This window comes from Nicotiana sylvestris, chromosome 9 (genome assembly GCF_000393655.2).
Source record: "Nicotiana sylvestris chromosome 9, ASM39365v2, whole genome shotgun sequence".
In the NCBI taxonomy this organism is placed as follows: domain Eukaryota; kingdom Viridiplantae; phylum Streptophyta; class Magnoliopsida; order Solanales; family Solanaceae; genus Nicotiana; species Nicotiana sylvestris.
The window spans coordinates 75,708,557-75,724,004 of record NC_091065.1 but is presented as its reverse complement, the minus strand read 5'-3'; the positions used below and the strand labels follow the sequence as shown (position 1 = coordinate 75,724,004).

The 15,448-nt window shown below is 38.8% G+C and overlaps 3 protein-coding genes across 3 annotated transcripts; all 3 read left to right on the top strand.

Annotated features, from left to right (window-relative positions):
* Window positions 1-242: 242 nt before the first annotated feature.
* On the top strand, window positions 243-4,398 carry LOC104234598 (histidine-containing phosphotransfer protein 1-like). The gene is made up of 6 exons (XM_009788195.2): window positions 243-396; window positions 624-754; window positions 873-941; window positions 1,195-1,266; window positions 3,181-3,253; window positions 3,972-4,398. The coding sequence occupies exons 1-6, from the start codon at window positions 334-336 to the stop codon at window positions 4,020-4,022; spliced, it is 459 nt and encodes a 152-aa protein (XP_009786497.1). The 5' UTR covers window positions 243-333; the 3' UTR covers window positions 4,023-4,398.
* A 5,012-nt stretch (window positions 4,399-9,410) lies between these two features.
* LOC138877787 (uncharacterized) lies at window positions 9,411-9,788 on the top strand. Its single transcript, XM_070157426.1, has one exon. The coding sequence runs from the start codon at window positions 9,411-9,413 to the stop codon at window positions 9,786-9,788; it is 378 nt and encodes a 125-aa protein (XP_070013527.1).
* Window positions 9,789-13,854: 4,066 nt separating this feature from the next.
* LOC138877786 (secreted RxLR effector protein 161-like) lies at window positions 13,855-14,448 on the top strand. Its single transcript, XM_070157425.1, has one exon. The coding sequence runs from the start codon at window positions 13,855-13,857 to the stop codon at window positions 14,446-14,448; it is 594 nt and encodes a 197-aa protein (XP_070013526.1).
* The last annotated feature ends 1,000 nt before the right edge of the window (window positions 14,449-15,448 follow it).

Sequence of the window (15,448 nt, the reverse complement as noted above, 5' to 3'; positions counted from 1 at the left end):
TGAATATAGAGGGTGAGACAAAAAAGGGGCAACTGGGACATACACAACCAGACGTGCCATTTTTGTTTATTTTAATGAATAAATGTGCGTTTGTTATGGGGGAAGTCAATTCAAGATTAATAACACCACATTGATTTCGTACCATATCAAGGTCCTTTTCAATGTCTTCCTCATCTCACAACTCATTACTAGACGTTCTAATATATAAGTAAAACATATCTATATCCATACTTCTCGTGCATCTGTGAGATCTGCTTATTTTCAAGTCCACCGAATAGTCCAAAAGCAGTGATTGAAGAGTGTAAAAAGTTGGAAGAGGACAACCCCAAAATCATGGAAATTGTAGGGAAGTTGCAGAACCGGTTTATGGAGTTCATGCGATCTCTCTATCGTGAGGTGAGCTTGTAGTCTTCAAGAAAGGTTAACCCCAGAAAATAATGCAATCTTTATCTCCTTTTTTTCCCCTCTTTTTTTTTTGGGGTAATTCAGTAATTACAGTCCAAAAGATGCAGTCTTTATCTTCTTTCCCCCCCCCCCCTTTTTCATGTTTGTTTTGATTTGGGTATGTCTTGGTTTGAGGCTATTTCTGATGAGGGTTTTTTCCGCTGTTCGAAACACAAAAGGGATTCTTGGATGATCAGTTTCTTCAGCTTCAGAAACTGCAAGATGAGAGCAACCCTGATTTTGTGGTTGAAGTGGTTTCGCTTTTCTTTGAAGATTCTGAGAAACTTCTCAACAACCTGGCCATGGCTCTGTGAGTTGTAGTAGTAATAGTTTTTTCTTATGATTATTCTAGGTTAGCTTGCCTTCTCTTTGTTTGTTCAATTTTTCAAAAGATTGAGCTAAATAGGTTGGTAATCCTGATTATACAGGCAGCAGCAAGTTGTGGATTATAAGCAGGTTGATGCCCATGTCCACCAATTCAAGGGTAGCAGTTCCAGGTATCTGACTTTTATATTGTTAGGACTATTTGCTAATATAGTAACCGGGCTTCAGTTGATGCTTAAGCATTTCATTTGATTATTTCTATAGTATGTGGACAAGTAATAGATAACTAAAAGTTTTAATTCAGTCAAGGATTGACCTAGGATTCTGCTTCTGTCGTTTTAATTTAGTTATGTAGGAATTTTGTATAAATTCTTACAGATGGGATCTAGCTCATTGTTTACTTAGAAGCCCTATTTTGTTTTGCAGCATAGGTGCACAAAGAGTAAAGAATGCTTGTGTTGCTTTCAGAAATTTTTGTGAAGAGAAGAATCTAGAAGGGTGAGTTTTGCTTTATGCTCTTAAGTGTGATTCTTTCCTTCACAGAGTTGGATTCCAATAAAAGTCATACTCCAACAATGCATGGCTGCTTGATTTAGTAAAGGAGTTCTTTGTGTAGTCCACCATGTACTTTGTTGCCAATTGTAGTTATACGCTCGTGGTCACTACTTTATTTTATGGAATAGTGAAAATATCCATGGCTATCCTACCTTCTATCACAGTGATTAGTTGTTCATCATGAGTCCGGATTTAGTTACGTATTTGAGAGACTCAAAACATTCTTCTTGGATGGTGGCCTTTTCAATATATATTCTAGTTTCAGTTTAAGTAATTTGTGGTCCTCATGATTCCCATATAATTTCTGTATATATAAATTTTATTCTTAATGGATGATATATAAAGATCAAGTCGATCTTTGTAAACTTGACTAGGTCATGTAAAATGGGGTGGAGGTGGTATGAGATTTACGTATGGCGATATGGTGTATATCTTAGTTGTATGCTAAAGATATGCTTATCGACTTGACATTGACCTATTTGGACATTATTTGCTTTGTCATGCATGTCTACCACATCATAATAGCAAATGACCCTTCTTTGCCTTATCACCCCCCCTCCCCCCAAACCCCCAAACCCCCAAAAAAACCCAAATCACCAACCCTTCCAATGAAACTCTTTCTTGTTCCCTCTTTCTGTTTAACAAATTTAACCTTGTTGCTATAACAATGCATAATAGGATGGGCACCATTTGGGAGTTCTGTAGAAACAGTTCGTCTCACTTCGTTTTTCCTTCTCCATTCCTTGGGCCACCTATATTGTGCTTGCATACACTCATGCATGCATAGAAGATGATAGACTTCTTCCCCTCTAAATCCTTTATTTTATGTATTTGTTTGCTTATTTTTTCAACTTGTTCTTGAAAGAGGATTTATCTCTAGCTTTAAAAGATAATTGGAAGTTTTAAACCAGTCCTTGTTCATATCTTAAGTTTCCTCAAGTATCTTTGGACTGCCAAAGATTTCTAATACTTCTGAATTATCATACTACACCAGCATTTTCGTTATATGTCCGTCCCCCCCCCCCCACACACACACAAAACAAGAAGAGGACACCATTATGGAAAATAATCTCCGCTAAATTTGAAAAAGTAACAATTAAACTTTCTTTTTGGTCACGTTTGCTCAAGACAAGCGTGCAGTGTTTCTTGGGATTATTATAATCTTTTTCATACCGTGGTTTAACATGATATGTCAGCTAGATTGAAGCATTAAATTGCATAATCTATGGCATTCTTGGAAAGCTAATCAATTTAGCTAGCATTTCCAGAAACTGGTATCTCTCTTAGTATGCTCGGTATTATATTGGAAGAAATTAGTGAAAGTACCTGTACTAAGTATAATGTGTACAGAGTCACCTAACTCAGAAGTTTGGACCAATGTTAGTGGTGTTACTGGGTTTCTTCAAACATTAGTTTAACTTTGTGTTCCCTCATTATAACTTTGAAACTCTATGAAATAACATAAAACATAAATGACTTACGTATTTGCGCAGTTGTCATAAATGACTGGCTCCATTCTTAACTTTCTTTAGTTTGGGTTCACGCATTCATTTTATCTTGTAATTGTAATTGGAAGTCTGAACTTGATTTTCATGATTGTGTTTCAGACCATGGTACTGCCCTTCTTTTATTTTCCTAAGCTGAGGGTTTTTTCGAAACAACCTCTCTGCCTTCTTGAAGGTAGGGGTAAGGTCTGCATACATTTACCCTCAACAGACCCCACTTGTTGTTGTTGTTGTTGTTTTTTTTTTTTTTTTTTTTGTTGTTGTTGTTGTTGTTTCAGACCATGGTAGCTAACAATTCTGTACTTCTGTAATAACTAATGCTTTTACTTTCTTTTTCATTTTTTTGGTGCAGGTGTATGCAATGTCTGCAGCATGCGAAACATGAATATTTTCTTGTGAAGAATAAACTTGAAACTTTGTTTAGGGTAAGTACTCCACTAAGAATGCAAAGCTATCTGGAGTTCTTTTTTCCTTCTCAAACCCAAAAAAATAAAAATAAAAAATAAATATATATATATATATATACACACACACACACACACTATCTGGATTGTGATAATAATACTAGAAGTGTGGTGTGTCTCACTGATTATATTGCTAGGTTTCCCCTATGTTTAACCATCGACTTGTCGGTTTCAGAAATAACATCATGTTTAAGTTGACTCAACATGTGCTTTCACTCTGGAATTCGATAAACAAGTATGAAATGTAACTCAAAGGCAAATAAGAAATTTAACTTAAGGCGCGGCATTTGGCAACCAAATAACACATCAGCCTCACCATTTCTTTTCCTTTTATTTTTTGAATCCTTGATTCTCCTATTGAGGCATCTTTCTAACTTCTTGCTTCCAACTGGTTGGTAATGTTAGCTCTTCTTGTCACCTTGATTAAGCAGTTGAATATTAGATTCTGGCGTCAAAGGATCTATTTAGCTTCAGTAAAAGCATTTTTAGTTCCCTAAAGTCCAATAATGTTTAAAATCAACTTAAGCTTTCACATTATCTTGGGCTTTCTTAGATAGTCAAAGACATTAACCAATATAGATAAATAATATTTTCTAAAGTAAAAAAGGATCTCAGCATCTGAAAGTCTGCAAAATTTGCTCTAGAATTTGATCTGATACTTTCTTGTTTGATAATGCAGCTGGAGCAACAAATCTTGGCAGCTGGTGGTACGGTTCCTGTCCTCTCTTAGGTTGTAATAACATGAAGGCAAGGCGAGAACAGAAAATAAAGTAGGGTGTTTTGCTGCTGCAGAGAGTTACAAGATTTTTCATGAGTTACAAGATTTTTCATGAGCTGCTTTGACTGCTAGGTTCTAATTGTTGAAGGTCTAAACAATTTCATGTGAATAGCATGTTTTACCATCTTTGTTGCTTCATTTTTTTATAGGCTTCTCGATCAATCTTATTTTCGACTTGTCATTTCTTTGTTTTATAAACTCAATATTAATCATAATCATAATTCGTGTGCGGAGTGATTGTTTAAAACCATTATTAGGCATTTGTAGAACTTCAGATGACAATCTTGTAAGTACTATAAATAAATGAGGATTGTGTTTGATGCCCAAATTGATGCTTTTTGTTATTTGTATTGAAATAGTGTATTGTATTTATCATTATGTTAATAGTCAGTTAGGTGTGTATTATCACAGCTTTAGATGGTTAGTATTGGGTCCCACATGTAATATATATATACTCAGTTGAGTTTCTAATACAAGTTAGTTCATTTTTCACACATAACCGACTCTTCTTTCTCCTCTGTTTTCCCTGTTCTCCTTCGAGAACCTTCCATGGTTCCACCATTGTAGCTCAAGCTTGAGCTCTACTCCTCTAATGGCTTTACATCTTTACATGGTATCAGGGCGAGGTATTCTACTTGCCATTCTCTCCAATTTCTCTTAGTTTTTTTTAGATTCTAGAACCATAGTCACAATCTTCGTCTTTTGCCCTAATTTTTCTCGATCCGACATTCTCTTCTTCTCGATCCTTTTCTTTTCGACAAATTGATATTGTTTTCTCATGGCTATCCTTGATCCAAACAATGATTCTGGAGTTGAATTGACTGATTCAACTCATGTCGCCGGTACTGATCCCGGAGTCAACCCTAGCTGGCCATTTTACATGCATCCATCGGATAATCCTGGTGCGATGTTGGTGACAGCTCCGTTCAATGGCGTTGGATACCGATCCTGGAGAAGAAGCGTTCTTAGAGCCCTCTCAGTCAAAAATAAAATAGGATTCATCACTGGCGAGTACAAACGACCAGACCTAGATTCTCCGCAATTTCGTCAGTGGGAAAGGTGTGACGATATGGTAACCTCATGGATCCTGAATTCTCTGTGTAAGGAAATCGCTGATAGTGTTGAGTATGCTAATAATGCTTTTGAACTTTGGAGAGAGTTGGAAGATAGGTACGACCAGACTAACAGTACCAAATTGTATCAAATTCAAAAGGAAATTAATGATCTAGCTCAGGGAACCCTTGATGTTACTGGATATTATACAAAAATGAAGAAGCTTTGGGAAGAATTGAGCATGATAAATGCCAAGTCACAGTGTAGTTGTCAATGCACTTGTGGGGCTAAAGAGAATATGCACAAGGCTGAACAAGATAGAAGACTCATTCAGTTTCTCATGGGTTTGAACGAAGTGTATACCACAGTGCGAGGTAGTATACTCATGATGAATCCACTGCCTTCCATGGCACAGGCCTTCTCCTTGTTAATTCAGGAAGAAAAACAGCGAGAAGTGAAGCCACATAATCAACTCATGCTCGACTCTGCTTCTTTGAATGCTAATGTAACTTCACACAACAGCTTCAACAACAGAACACATGTATATAACAATTTCATAACCAACTACTCTCCAAACAATCCCTCCACGAGTACTAGACCTCGCCCCTTCTGTGATTACTGCAAACGTGTTGGCCATACTAGAGAGAAATGCTTCAAACTCCATGGCTATCCGCAGGATTTCAATTAAAATCCCAAGTACAATAAAGGCAAAAGGACTGCAGCTAATGTACACAGTACTTCACTCGATTCATTTTCTATGAAAGGTGAAGAAACACAGACTCAGGGTAACAATTCCAATGTGAGTCTCACTAAGGAGCAGTATGGGCAGTTGGTGACTTTGCTCCAACACTTTCAAACCAGCACTGGAGGAGATAGTTCAGACAACAATGTGACTGGTGGAGTTGTGAACTTCACAGGTATTTTTGCATGTTCTGCTTCTGTCCTTTCTATTAATTATGGCCTACTTTCATGTAAATGCTTTAAATCAAGGGCTGACATTTGGATCCTAGACTCTGGGGCTTCTAACCATATGACCTTCAATAAGTCCTTACTCACTCACATTAAAACCCTAGTATATCCTATGTTAATCACACTGCCAAACGACTATAGAGTTAAAGTCACAGAAATTGAAACTGCCACATTAGCACCAAACATTATTCTACATAGAGTCCTATATGTTCCATCCTTCAAGTACAATCTTATTTCAATTCACTCTTTAGCTTCTCAACTTAAAGGTTTGATTGCCTTCTCTGATTTTCTTTGTCTTCTGCAGGCCCCTTCAATGAAGAGGCCTCTGGAGATTGGTAAGGTCAAAGATGGCTTGTACCTTCTATGTTCAAGCTGTCTGAAGAATTCATGCTCTGCTACATATGCCTCTTTACCTGTTTCCTGTTCTGTTTTGTCTAGTTGTTCTGATGTAAATAGTTTGCACTGTCAGCATTCTACATCATCTGTAAATGTTCCCATTTATAATTCACAATCTTTTGTAAATAATTCCATCAGTAATAAAACTCAGTGCATTCTTTCAAATTCTTTTTTGTCTAACAAGAATCAAGATGATTTGTTATGGCATTATAGATTAGGCCATGTGCCCTTTATCAAAATGAGGGGGATATCTTTTATCCCTGTTCAGTTTTCAACTAAACAACATTTCCTCTGCTCCATTTGTCCTATGGCTAGACAACCGAGACTTGTATTTCCCCACAGGACTAGCACTATTATTTCCATTTTTGAACTTCCTCATGCAGACCTCTAGGGACCCTACCACATTGCTACTCATGATAAGTATAAATACTTTCTCACCTTAGTATATGATCATAGCAGGGCCACTTGGACTCACCTCTTGAGTAGCAAGAGCAATGACTTGCAAGTCATCAAAAATTTCATATCCTTAGTTGAAACCCACTTCAATTCCACTGTCAAGTACCTTAGATCTGATAATGGTTCAGAATTTGTCAACATGGAAGCCTTGTCATTCTTTCAGTCTAAGGGAATAGTTCATCAAAAAATATGTCCCTATACTCATCAACAAAATGGAGTTGTAGAGAGGAAACATAAGTACCTCTTGGAAACTGCCAAGGCACTCCTTTTTCAGTCCAAGTTGCCTTTACAATACTGGGGTGAATGTGTATTGACTGCAACACACATTATAAACAGACTTCCCACCACTTACCTAAAGAATAAATGCCCAATTGAGATCCTTTATAATAAAACACCAACATATTCTCATTTGAAAAGCTTTGGATTCTTGTGTTTTCCTACCATACCTAAAGACCATAGAGACAAATTTGAACCTAGGACGACTCTCCATGCCTTTGTGGGATATCCTTATGAAACTAAAGGGTACAAGGTTTTAAATCTGGCCACCAAAAGAATTCATGTTTCTAGAGATGTAATCTTCCATGAGCACATCTTCCCCTTTGCTATCCTAACTATTTCATCCTCTTCTTTTCCATTAGTACTCAATTCTGCTCCTTGCACAGTAGATGTGTCACCTCCTACAACACACCCAAGTGACTGTGACTGTGTCTAGACCACTACCAGATTCAGTTCACACCTCCAATGTATCCTCATCTGTAACAGTATCACCTCCCAATTGTCCCTCTTCTCCAGAATCTCCTGTAATTCCTCCACCACCTCACATTCAGGGAAATCATGAACCTAGAAGATCTACTAGGGAACATCATTTACCTGTTCATCTAAAAGACTGTGTAATCTTTACCCAACTTATACCCTACTGCTCATCCTCCTTCTAATCCAACTCCTCCTGCTACTACATCCAATCCAGATTCTTCTTTTCCTCTCAATGCTCTTTTCTCCAAACATCATCATGTCTCATTCACCTCATTGGTCCCTGATAGTCAGCAACTTGTTCAAAGTGTTTGCCATGATGGTGAACCAAGATCTTATGCAGAGGCAACCTTGAACCCTGTTTGGCAAGCAGCTATGTCACTAGAGTTTGAAGCTCTTCATGCCAACCACACTTGGGACCTAGTTCCCTTACTTCTAAGGAAGAAACCTATAGGTTGTCGATGGGTATATAAGGTCAAACACAAAGCTGATGGTAGTATTGAGAGGTTCAAGGCCAGGCTTGTAGTAAAGGGGTATACACAACAGGCTGGTGTTGATTACACTGAGACTTTCTCACCTGTTGTAAAAATGACAACTATTAGAGCACTTATAGCAACTGCAGTGAAGAAGCATTGGGGTATCTTCCAACTTGACGTCAATAATGCCTTCCTCCATGGGGATTTACATGAGGAAGTGTGATAGGTTTTAAATGTTCTTGCCTTATGTTTTGATGATCTAACAAACTTACTGTTAAGAACTAGATAGGGAACCTGACCTACTCGGACTATACTGTAAGTTTAACGAATTCCAGCTAAAGGTGAACTGCTACAACTTCAGGAGCTATGAACCCAAACAAGGATCTGATACCCTTGTGGTTCCCTCATCACAGTACAAGTTAGTTGGTTACATCTGGAAATGAAGTGACTGACTGCACTGTTTCTGCCGCACTGCACTGTCTCCAGCGCCCACTCATTCTCTGACCAACTAAAGTGCTCACATCATTTCAAGTGATGTGATCAAGATGTACCTACAATGAGTTTATACAAAAATATCACTTGAAGGTTTCAGTTTCTCATTCACGCTTCTTGCCAAAAATAGAGAAATCAATCCTCACAAGCTTGAAGAACAAAGTTGAATGCAACAACAGACCAGTTCCTAAAAGATAACTTGTTGTTCTCCTAGTTGAGTTGTAACTTTGTGATTGTACTTATTTTATCTCCTAAACTGCTTAGCTAGAAGCGTTTGATTAAGAATCCTCTTGTAAATCCGTAAACTCCTTGAGTTTATGTTGTGACTAGGTTTAGTCATAAGCAAAAGTCTTTGCAACTGTAGAGTTACAAAGTGGCTTGTGGTGAGAACATCACAAGTTAGTAAAAATCTTTGTAACTAGGAAGTCACAAAGTGGCTTGTGGTAAGAGTACCACAAGTTAGTTGAGTAAATTCTTTGTAATGGAGTCATTGCAAAGTGGCTTGTAATAGGTTTTTACAAGTTAGTGGAGTTGAAAGCCTACAGGTGTAGGTTGTGGTTTTTTGATCCCCTTGTGTGGGATTTTTCCACGTAAAAATCCTCTGCCTTATTTACATACTGTTTTATTAGCATTCTCAGCAGAATCTTGTAGAGGACCAGGTACTCTACTGTTTGGTGGACTCATACAAACTAATAATTGGTATCAGAAGGGGTTCCTCATATCAGGCTAACACCTGGGAAGGATCCTCATGGCTGCTCCACCAAATTTTGAAGAAGGTCAATCTACATACCGACCACCCAAGTTCAATGGACAATACTATGGGTGGTGGAAAACAAGAATGCACGATTTTATCATGGCCGAGGATTGTGAGTTATGGGATATCATATGTGATGGTCCTTATGTTCCAACCAAGGTACTAGAGGAACTTCCATTTTCAATGGCAAAAACCAGCAAAGAGTACACTGAATCAGATAAGAAAGCTGTGGAAAAGAATTTTTGTGCCAAGAAAATTCTAGTATATGGAATAGTACCTGAAGAGTACAATAGAATCTCCACCTACGACACTGCCAATGAGATATGGGAAGCTTTGCAAACAACTCATGAGGGAACTACACACGTAAAATAGTCTAAGATTGATATGCTCACTACCAAGTATGAACTCTTCAAAATGAGAGACGATGAATCTATTCAAGATGCACACAAGATTCACTTCCATCATAAATGATTTACACTCACTTGGTGAAACTATTCCCAAAAACAAGCTAGTTAGGAAAATCCTCAGCTTTCTGCCTATCTCTTGGGAAAGCAAAGTGAATGTTATTACTGAGTCAAAGGACTTACAGGAGTTGACCATAGAAGAGCTGATCGGAAACTTGAAGACCCATGAGTTGAAGAGAAAGATAGATAGTGAAAGACGAGAGCCAAAGAAGGAAAAGAACTTGGTACTTAAAGCTGATAACAATGATTCAAGTGAGGAAGACAGTGACATGACTTACTTAACCAAAAGATTTTAGAAGATGGTTAGAAGAAATGGAGAAATGGAGAAATGCTAAAAAGGGATAGCTCTAACAGACCAAAAAACTGTGATCTTTGTTACAAGTGTGGAAAGACTGGACACTTCATGAAAGACTATCCTCTCTTGAAGCAAGAATTCTCCAAGAACTACCATGAGAAAACAGCTAAGACGAACTCGGTTCCTTTCATGGACTTCAAGAGAAAAAGATCCGCTGATAATATGATCACATAGGCTCTTGCAGCATGGGGGGATTCCTCTAGTGAGTCTGAAGATGAACTTGATACTGGTGATAGTTCCATGATGGAAGCTGAAGGCGAGGAGACTGGATATGACTCAACTTTTGCTTTGATGGCTCAATAAGATGATGATGAAGACAATGGCAACAAAGAGGTAAATTTCAGGGATGTTCAGAGAAATCTGAAATCCTGTTCTCCAAAAAAATCATGTCTTTAGCTGATGTATTAATCTCTGCTTTTCATAGTCTTGTGGAGGATAGGGATTCTTTGACCTTAGAATTAGGAGAATTTGATCAAACTAGAGACGACTTAGTGGCTGTAGTTACTGACCATAAGAAAACCATTGAAATCCTCAGAAAAGAAAAGAATGATCTGTTGGCAGAAATTACAGACCTAAGGGAAACAATAGTGAAACCATGGACTAAGTCAAAACCTGAAAATTCTGGAAAGGGAAAGGAGATAGCCAGTGAGGAACACATTAGGCTTGAAAATGAGGTGAAATCTATGAGATCTAGGATGTGTGCTGAAATTGAGAAAAACGAGCAACTCCACACTAATTTAGAAAGAGTAAAGAATGATCTTGAAAAGTCCCTAAATTGGACCTGGTCCTTGAAGCTACCACTGCCTTGCATATTAATGATTGTGAAAACAAGCAGGGAATAGGGTTCCAAAGGGAGAAAACTCCTCACAACCCTCACAGTAAGTACGTCACTGTCTCTGATAACTGGCCTTGTACCCAATGTGGTAACACTGGGCGGTTCAAGGAATATGTTCAGGCCAAGAATCAATCGGTTCAGAAAAATAAAGTGTTTGCTGAAAAGGTGACTACAAAAGAGGGACCAAATTCCACTCACAAAAAATGCACATTACCTGCATGGACTAAGAGAACTCTTATTCATCCTCTTGCCTACTACAAGGGACCCAAACTTGCTTGGGTTCCTAAAACTAACTCTTAATCTCTTGTGCAGGGAATAGTGAAAGGAACCGGTCAACAATGGTTCATGGATAGTGGGTGTTCAAAGCACATGGTTGGGAACACCACAGACTTTCTTTCACTAAAAGCCCTGCAAGGAGGGAGTGTATCCTTTGGCAATGGTAAAAAGGGGTACATTCTTGGAGTTGGAGAAGTCCGGAAGTCACTCACTCATTCTATTGAAAATGTGTATTATGTCAATGGCCTTAAGTACAGTCTCTTGAGTGTTTCTCAAATCTGTGATAAAGGACACAAGGTGGAATTCTTATCCAAAATATGTACATTCACTGATCTTGTGACAGGTGAAATAGTACTGGTGGCCAAAAGACACAAGAACATCTATGTCGCTGATTTCGAGTCCTTACAGAGTGGTGATCTGAGTTGTCTGAAAGCTGTTGATGATGATGCTGAACTATGGCACAGAAGACTGGGCCATGCAAGTTTTTCTCTTCTGAACAAACTAATTCAGAAGGACTTGGTCCATGGTCCGCCTATGTCACAATTCAAGATGCAAAAAGTCTGTGATGCATGTGCTAGAGGAAAACATGTGAAGTTCTCTTTTAAGTCTAAAAGAGATGTGAGCACCTCAAAGCCACTAGAGCTTCTGCATATGGATCTGTGTGGACCTATGAGAGTGAAAAGTAGAGGAGGAAAAATATACATTTTTGTGATAGTAGATGACTACTCCAGATTCACATGGACTCTGTTTCTCAGACCCAAAGATGAAACTATTGAGGTGTTTGTGGCCTTTGTGAAGAAAATCCAGGTGAAGATGAAGTCTAGAGTCGCATGCATTAGATCAGATCATGAGACAATATTTGACAATGTCAAATTTGATGAATTCTGCAATGAAAATAGCATCACTCACAACTTCTCAGCTCCCAGAACTCCCAAGCAAAATGGAGTAGTAGAAAGGAAGAACAAAACTCTAGAAGAAATGGCAAGAACAATGCTGATCGACAGTGGAACTGCAAAGAACTTCTGGGCTGAAGCTGTCAATACTGCCTGCTACTTGGTGAACAGGTGCATGATTAGATCACTTCTGAACAAAACCCCGTATGAATTGTTGAATGGAAGGAAATCCAAGCTGACTCACCTAAGAACATTTGGGTGCAAATGCTATGTTCTCAACAATGGAAAGGATCAGCTTGGTAAATTTGATGCAAGAGTGATGAAGGAATATTTCTGGGCTACTCTCTCAAAGCAAGGCTTACAAGATATATAGTAAGCAGACTCAATGTGTTGAGGAAAGTGTCCATATTATTTTTGATGAATCGTATCCATCATGTGAGAAAAGAGTTGAGGAAGATCAAGATGTAGAACCCTTACTAGTCCCTGGTGAAGTCATTAACATGACAAACAGAAAGGTAAATATGATGAGTCAAGTAAAGGAGCTAAATAAAGACAACGCTGGCTCATCTTCAATAGAACCAAGCACCTCAATTACAACCACTGAAGCTGAAAAAAGAGTGGTTGCTACAGTTTAAGGAACTCCACTAGCAACTGAGAGAAGGACAGAGGAAAATCAGCCAAACATACCCTCTTCATCTCAGAATGAACCTCAGGCGTCTAACTGGAGACACCAAAGCTGTCATCCAATAGACAACATTATTACTCCTCTAGATTCCGGAGTACAAACCAGGTCAAAAGCCAGAAATTCACTTGCCTTCTCAGCCTTTCTCTCCCAGATAGAACCCAAAAATATCAAAAAAGCCTTGAAAGATGCATATTTGATTACAGCCATGCAAGGCGAGCTACATCAGTTTGAGAGAAACAATGTGTGGCACCTGGTACCTAGACCCCCAAATCGAACTATTATAGGAACTAGGTGGGTATTCAGAAACAAGCTCGATGAACATGGAATTACCAAAAGGAACAAGGTCAGGCTAGTGGTCCAAGGATACAATCAGGAGGAAGGGATTGACTACGATGAAATGTTTGCTCCAGTGGCTCGCATGGAAGCTATTAGAATTCTAATCGCTTTTGCATCTCATATGGAATTCACCTTGTTCCAAATGGATGTCAAGAGTGCATTTTTGAATGGACTCCTTAAGGAAGAAGTCTATGTGAAGCAACCCCCAGGGTTTGAATGTCATGAGCACCCTAAATATGTGTTCAAACTGGACAAAGCTCTGTACGGGCTAAAGAAGGATCCTCGATCTTGGTATGAAAGGTTGTCAAAGTTCCTCTTGGAAAATGGTTTTAAAATAGGAAAATTGACAACACTCTTTTCTTAAAGAAACGAGGAAGGAACCTGCTCATTGTTCAGGTCTATGTTGATGATATCATGTTTTGAGCAACAACTGATTTTCTATGTGAAAAATTTGCAAAACTCATGGGAAGTGAATTTGAAATAAGCATGATGGGGGAACTGAACTTCTTTTTGGGTCTTCAAGTAAAACAGTCCCCAAAGGGTATATCCATTTGTCAGCAAAAATACATCAGGGAGCTCTTGAAGAGGTTTGACATGGAAGCATCAAAGGTGATAGATACTCCCATTGCTACTGCCACTCGACTGGACATGGGTGAAACTGGATCTCCTATGAATCAAACCATGTATAGAGGCATTATTGGGTATCTCCTCTATCTCACTGCCAGCAGACGTGATATTGTTTTTAGTGTGGGGCTGTGTGCAAGGTTTCAATCAAATCCCAAGGAATCTCACTTGAAGGTTGCCAAAAGAATACTAAGATATCTCAAAGGAACACAGGACCTGGTGTTGTATTATCCGTCAGATGATAGTTTTAATCGGATTAGGTATGCTGATGCAGATTATGCAGGTTATCTTGTGGACAGGAAAAACACTTCGGGAATGACTCACTTCTTAGGTCCATGTCTTATCTCTTGGAGAACAAGGAAGCAAAATTCAGTGGCTCTTTCAACAGCTGAAACTGAATATGTAGCTGCAACATCCTGCTGCACTCAGCTTTTATGGATTAAGCAACAACTGGAGGACTTTGGGGTACTCACTGAGAGTGTGCCCCTTCTATGTGTAAGACCAGTGCACTCAACATGGCCAAGAATCCAGTTCAACACAAAAGGACAAAACATATTGATGTGAGGCATCATTTTCTGAGGGACAATGTGGAAAAAGGGCTGATATGTATGAAGTTCTGCAGTATAGAAGATCAAATTGCAGACATTTTCACCAAGGCGCTAAGTAGGGAACAGTTTGAAAGAAACAGAGTGAAGCTGGGGCTTTTAAAGCCTAATTGAGAACCTGGTTCCTCTTTATCTGGCTTTCACCTTCAAGAAATAACTGGCTAAAAGTGTTTTCTGGCCATGTCTAACTCACTTCAATACCGTTGCAGGTGAACACGCATGATGAATATAGAAGCTGTAGATGCAGTGCATGAATGATAAAAGAGGATTGATTCTTTAAAAAAAAGGTCAAGAACCTGGTTCTTGTACCAAAGGTTAGTAGTTTTGTGCATCCTTTAATACACGTTTTAAAAAGGGTACAAAACACAACTTCCATATCATCAACTTTTCAGATCCTGCTGTCACATCTCTTCATTTCATTGTTCCATCTCCCTCTGAAACATTGCAATTCTCCACGCCCAACCGCCGTTTCAGAACCGGTGCCTATTCCTCTCTATTCATAATTATCCTCTCCTCTTAAAAACCCTCTTTCCTGCTCTTCCTAACCATAAGTCTTACATTAGAGTTTCCCAAAAGCATCATTATACCACTTCTTTCAATGGCTGAGAAAACTTTCGATCTCCCTGCCTCAGTAGTAACTACTACTGATCAATCTATGGAGCTTTCCGCTCCCACTAAGCCTTTCTCACCCACTATCACTCCTGCCGCTACAGTCACCCCTCACCTAGTTTCCCAGTCTCTTCCTACTTTAGAAACCCTTAAAAATGCTGCTCCGTTCTCCCCATCGTCTGAGGCTCCCACCAGTCAAAGACCAAGTGGAGAACAAGGTCAAAACCCTGAGGTCACAAAGAGTTCTGCCATCGTTGCTACTAATTCCGTGGTCGTGGTAGCACCATTTGAGGAAGAGAAAAATGCTGTAACCGTGTTTGTGGTATCTGCTGATAGTGTACTGCATGAGA

What these genes read in the sequence shown, in the direction of transcription:
- LOC104234598 (XM_009788195.2), top strand. Translation starts at nt 334, where the DNA reads ATGGAAATTGTAGGGAAGTTGCAGAACCGGTTTATGGAGTTCATGCGA. An exon ending in TGCGATCTCTCTATCGTGAG is followed by an intron (nt 397 to 623) that starts GTGAGCTTGTAG and finishes GAAACACAAAAG; the next exon opens with GGATTCTTGGATGATCAGTT. An exon ending in TTCAAGGGTAGCAGTTCCAG is followed by an intron (nt 942 to 1,194) that starts GTATCTGACTTT and finishes TTTGTTTTGCAG; the next exon opens with CATAGGTGCACAAAGAGTAA.
- LOC138877787 (XM_070157426.1), top strand. Translation starts at nt 9,411, where the DNA reads ATGGCTGCTCCACCAAATTTTGAAGAAGGTCAATCTACATACCGACCA.
- LOC138877786 (XM_070157425.1), top strand. Translation starts at nt 13,855, where the DNA reads ATGGAAGCATCAAAGGTGATAGATACTCCCATTGCTACTGCCACTCGA.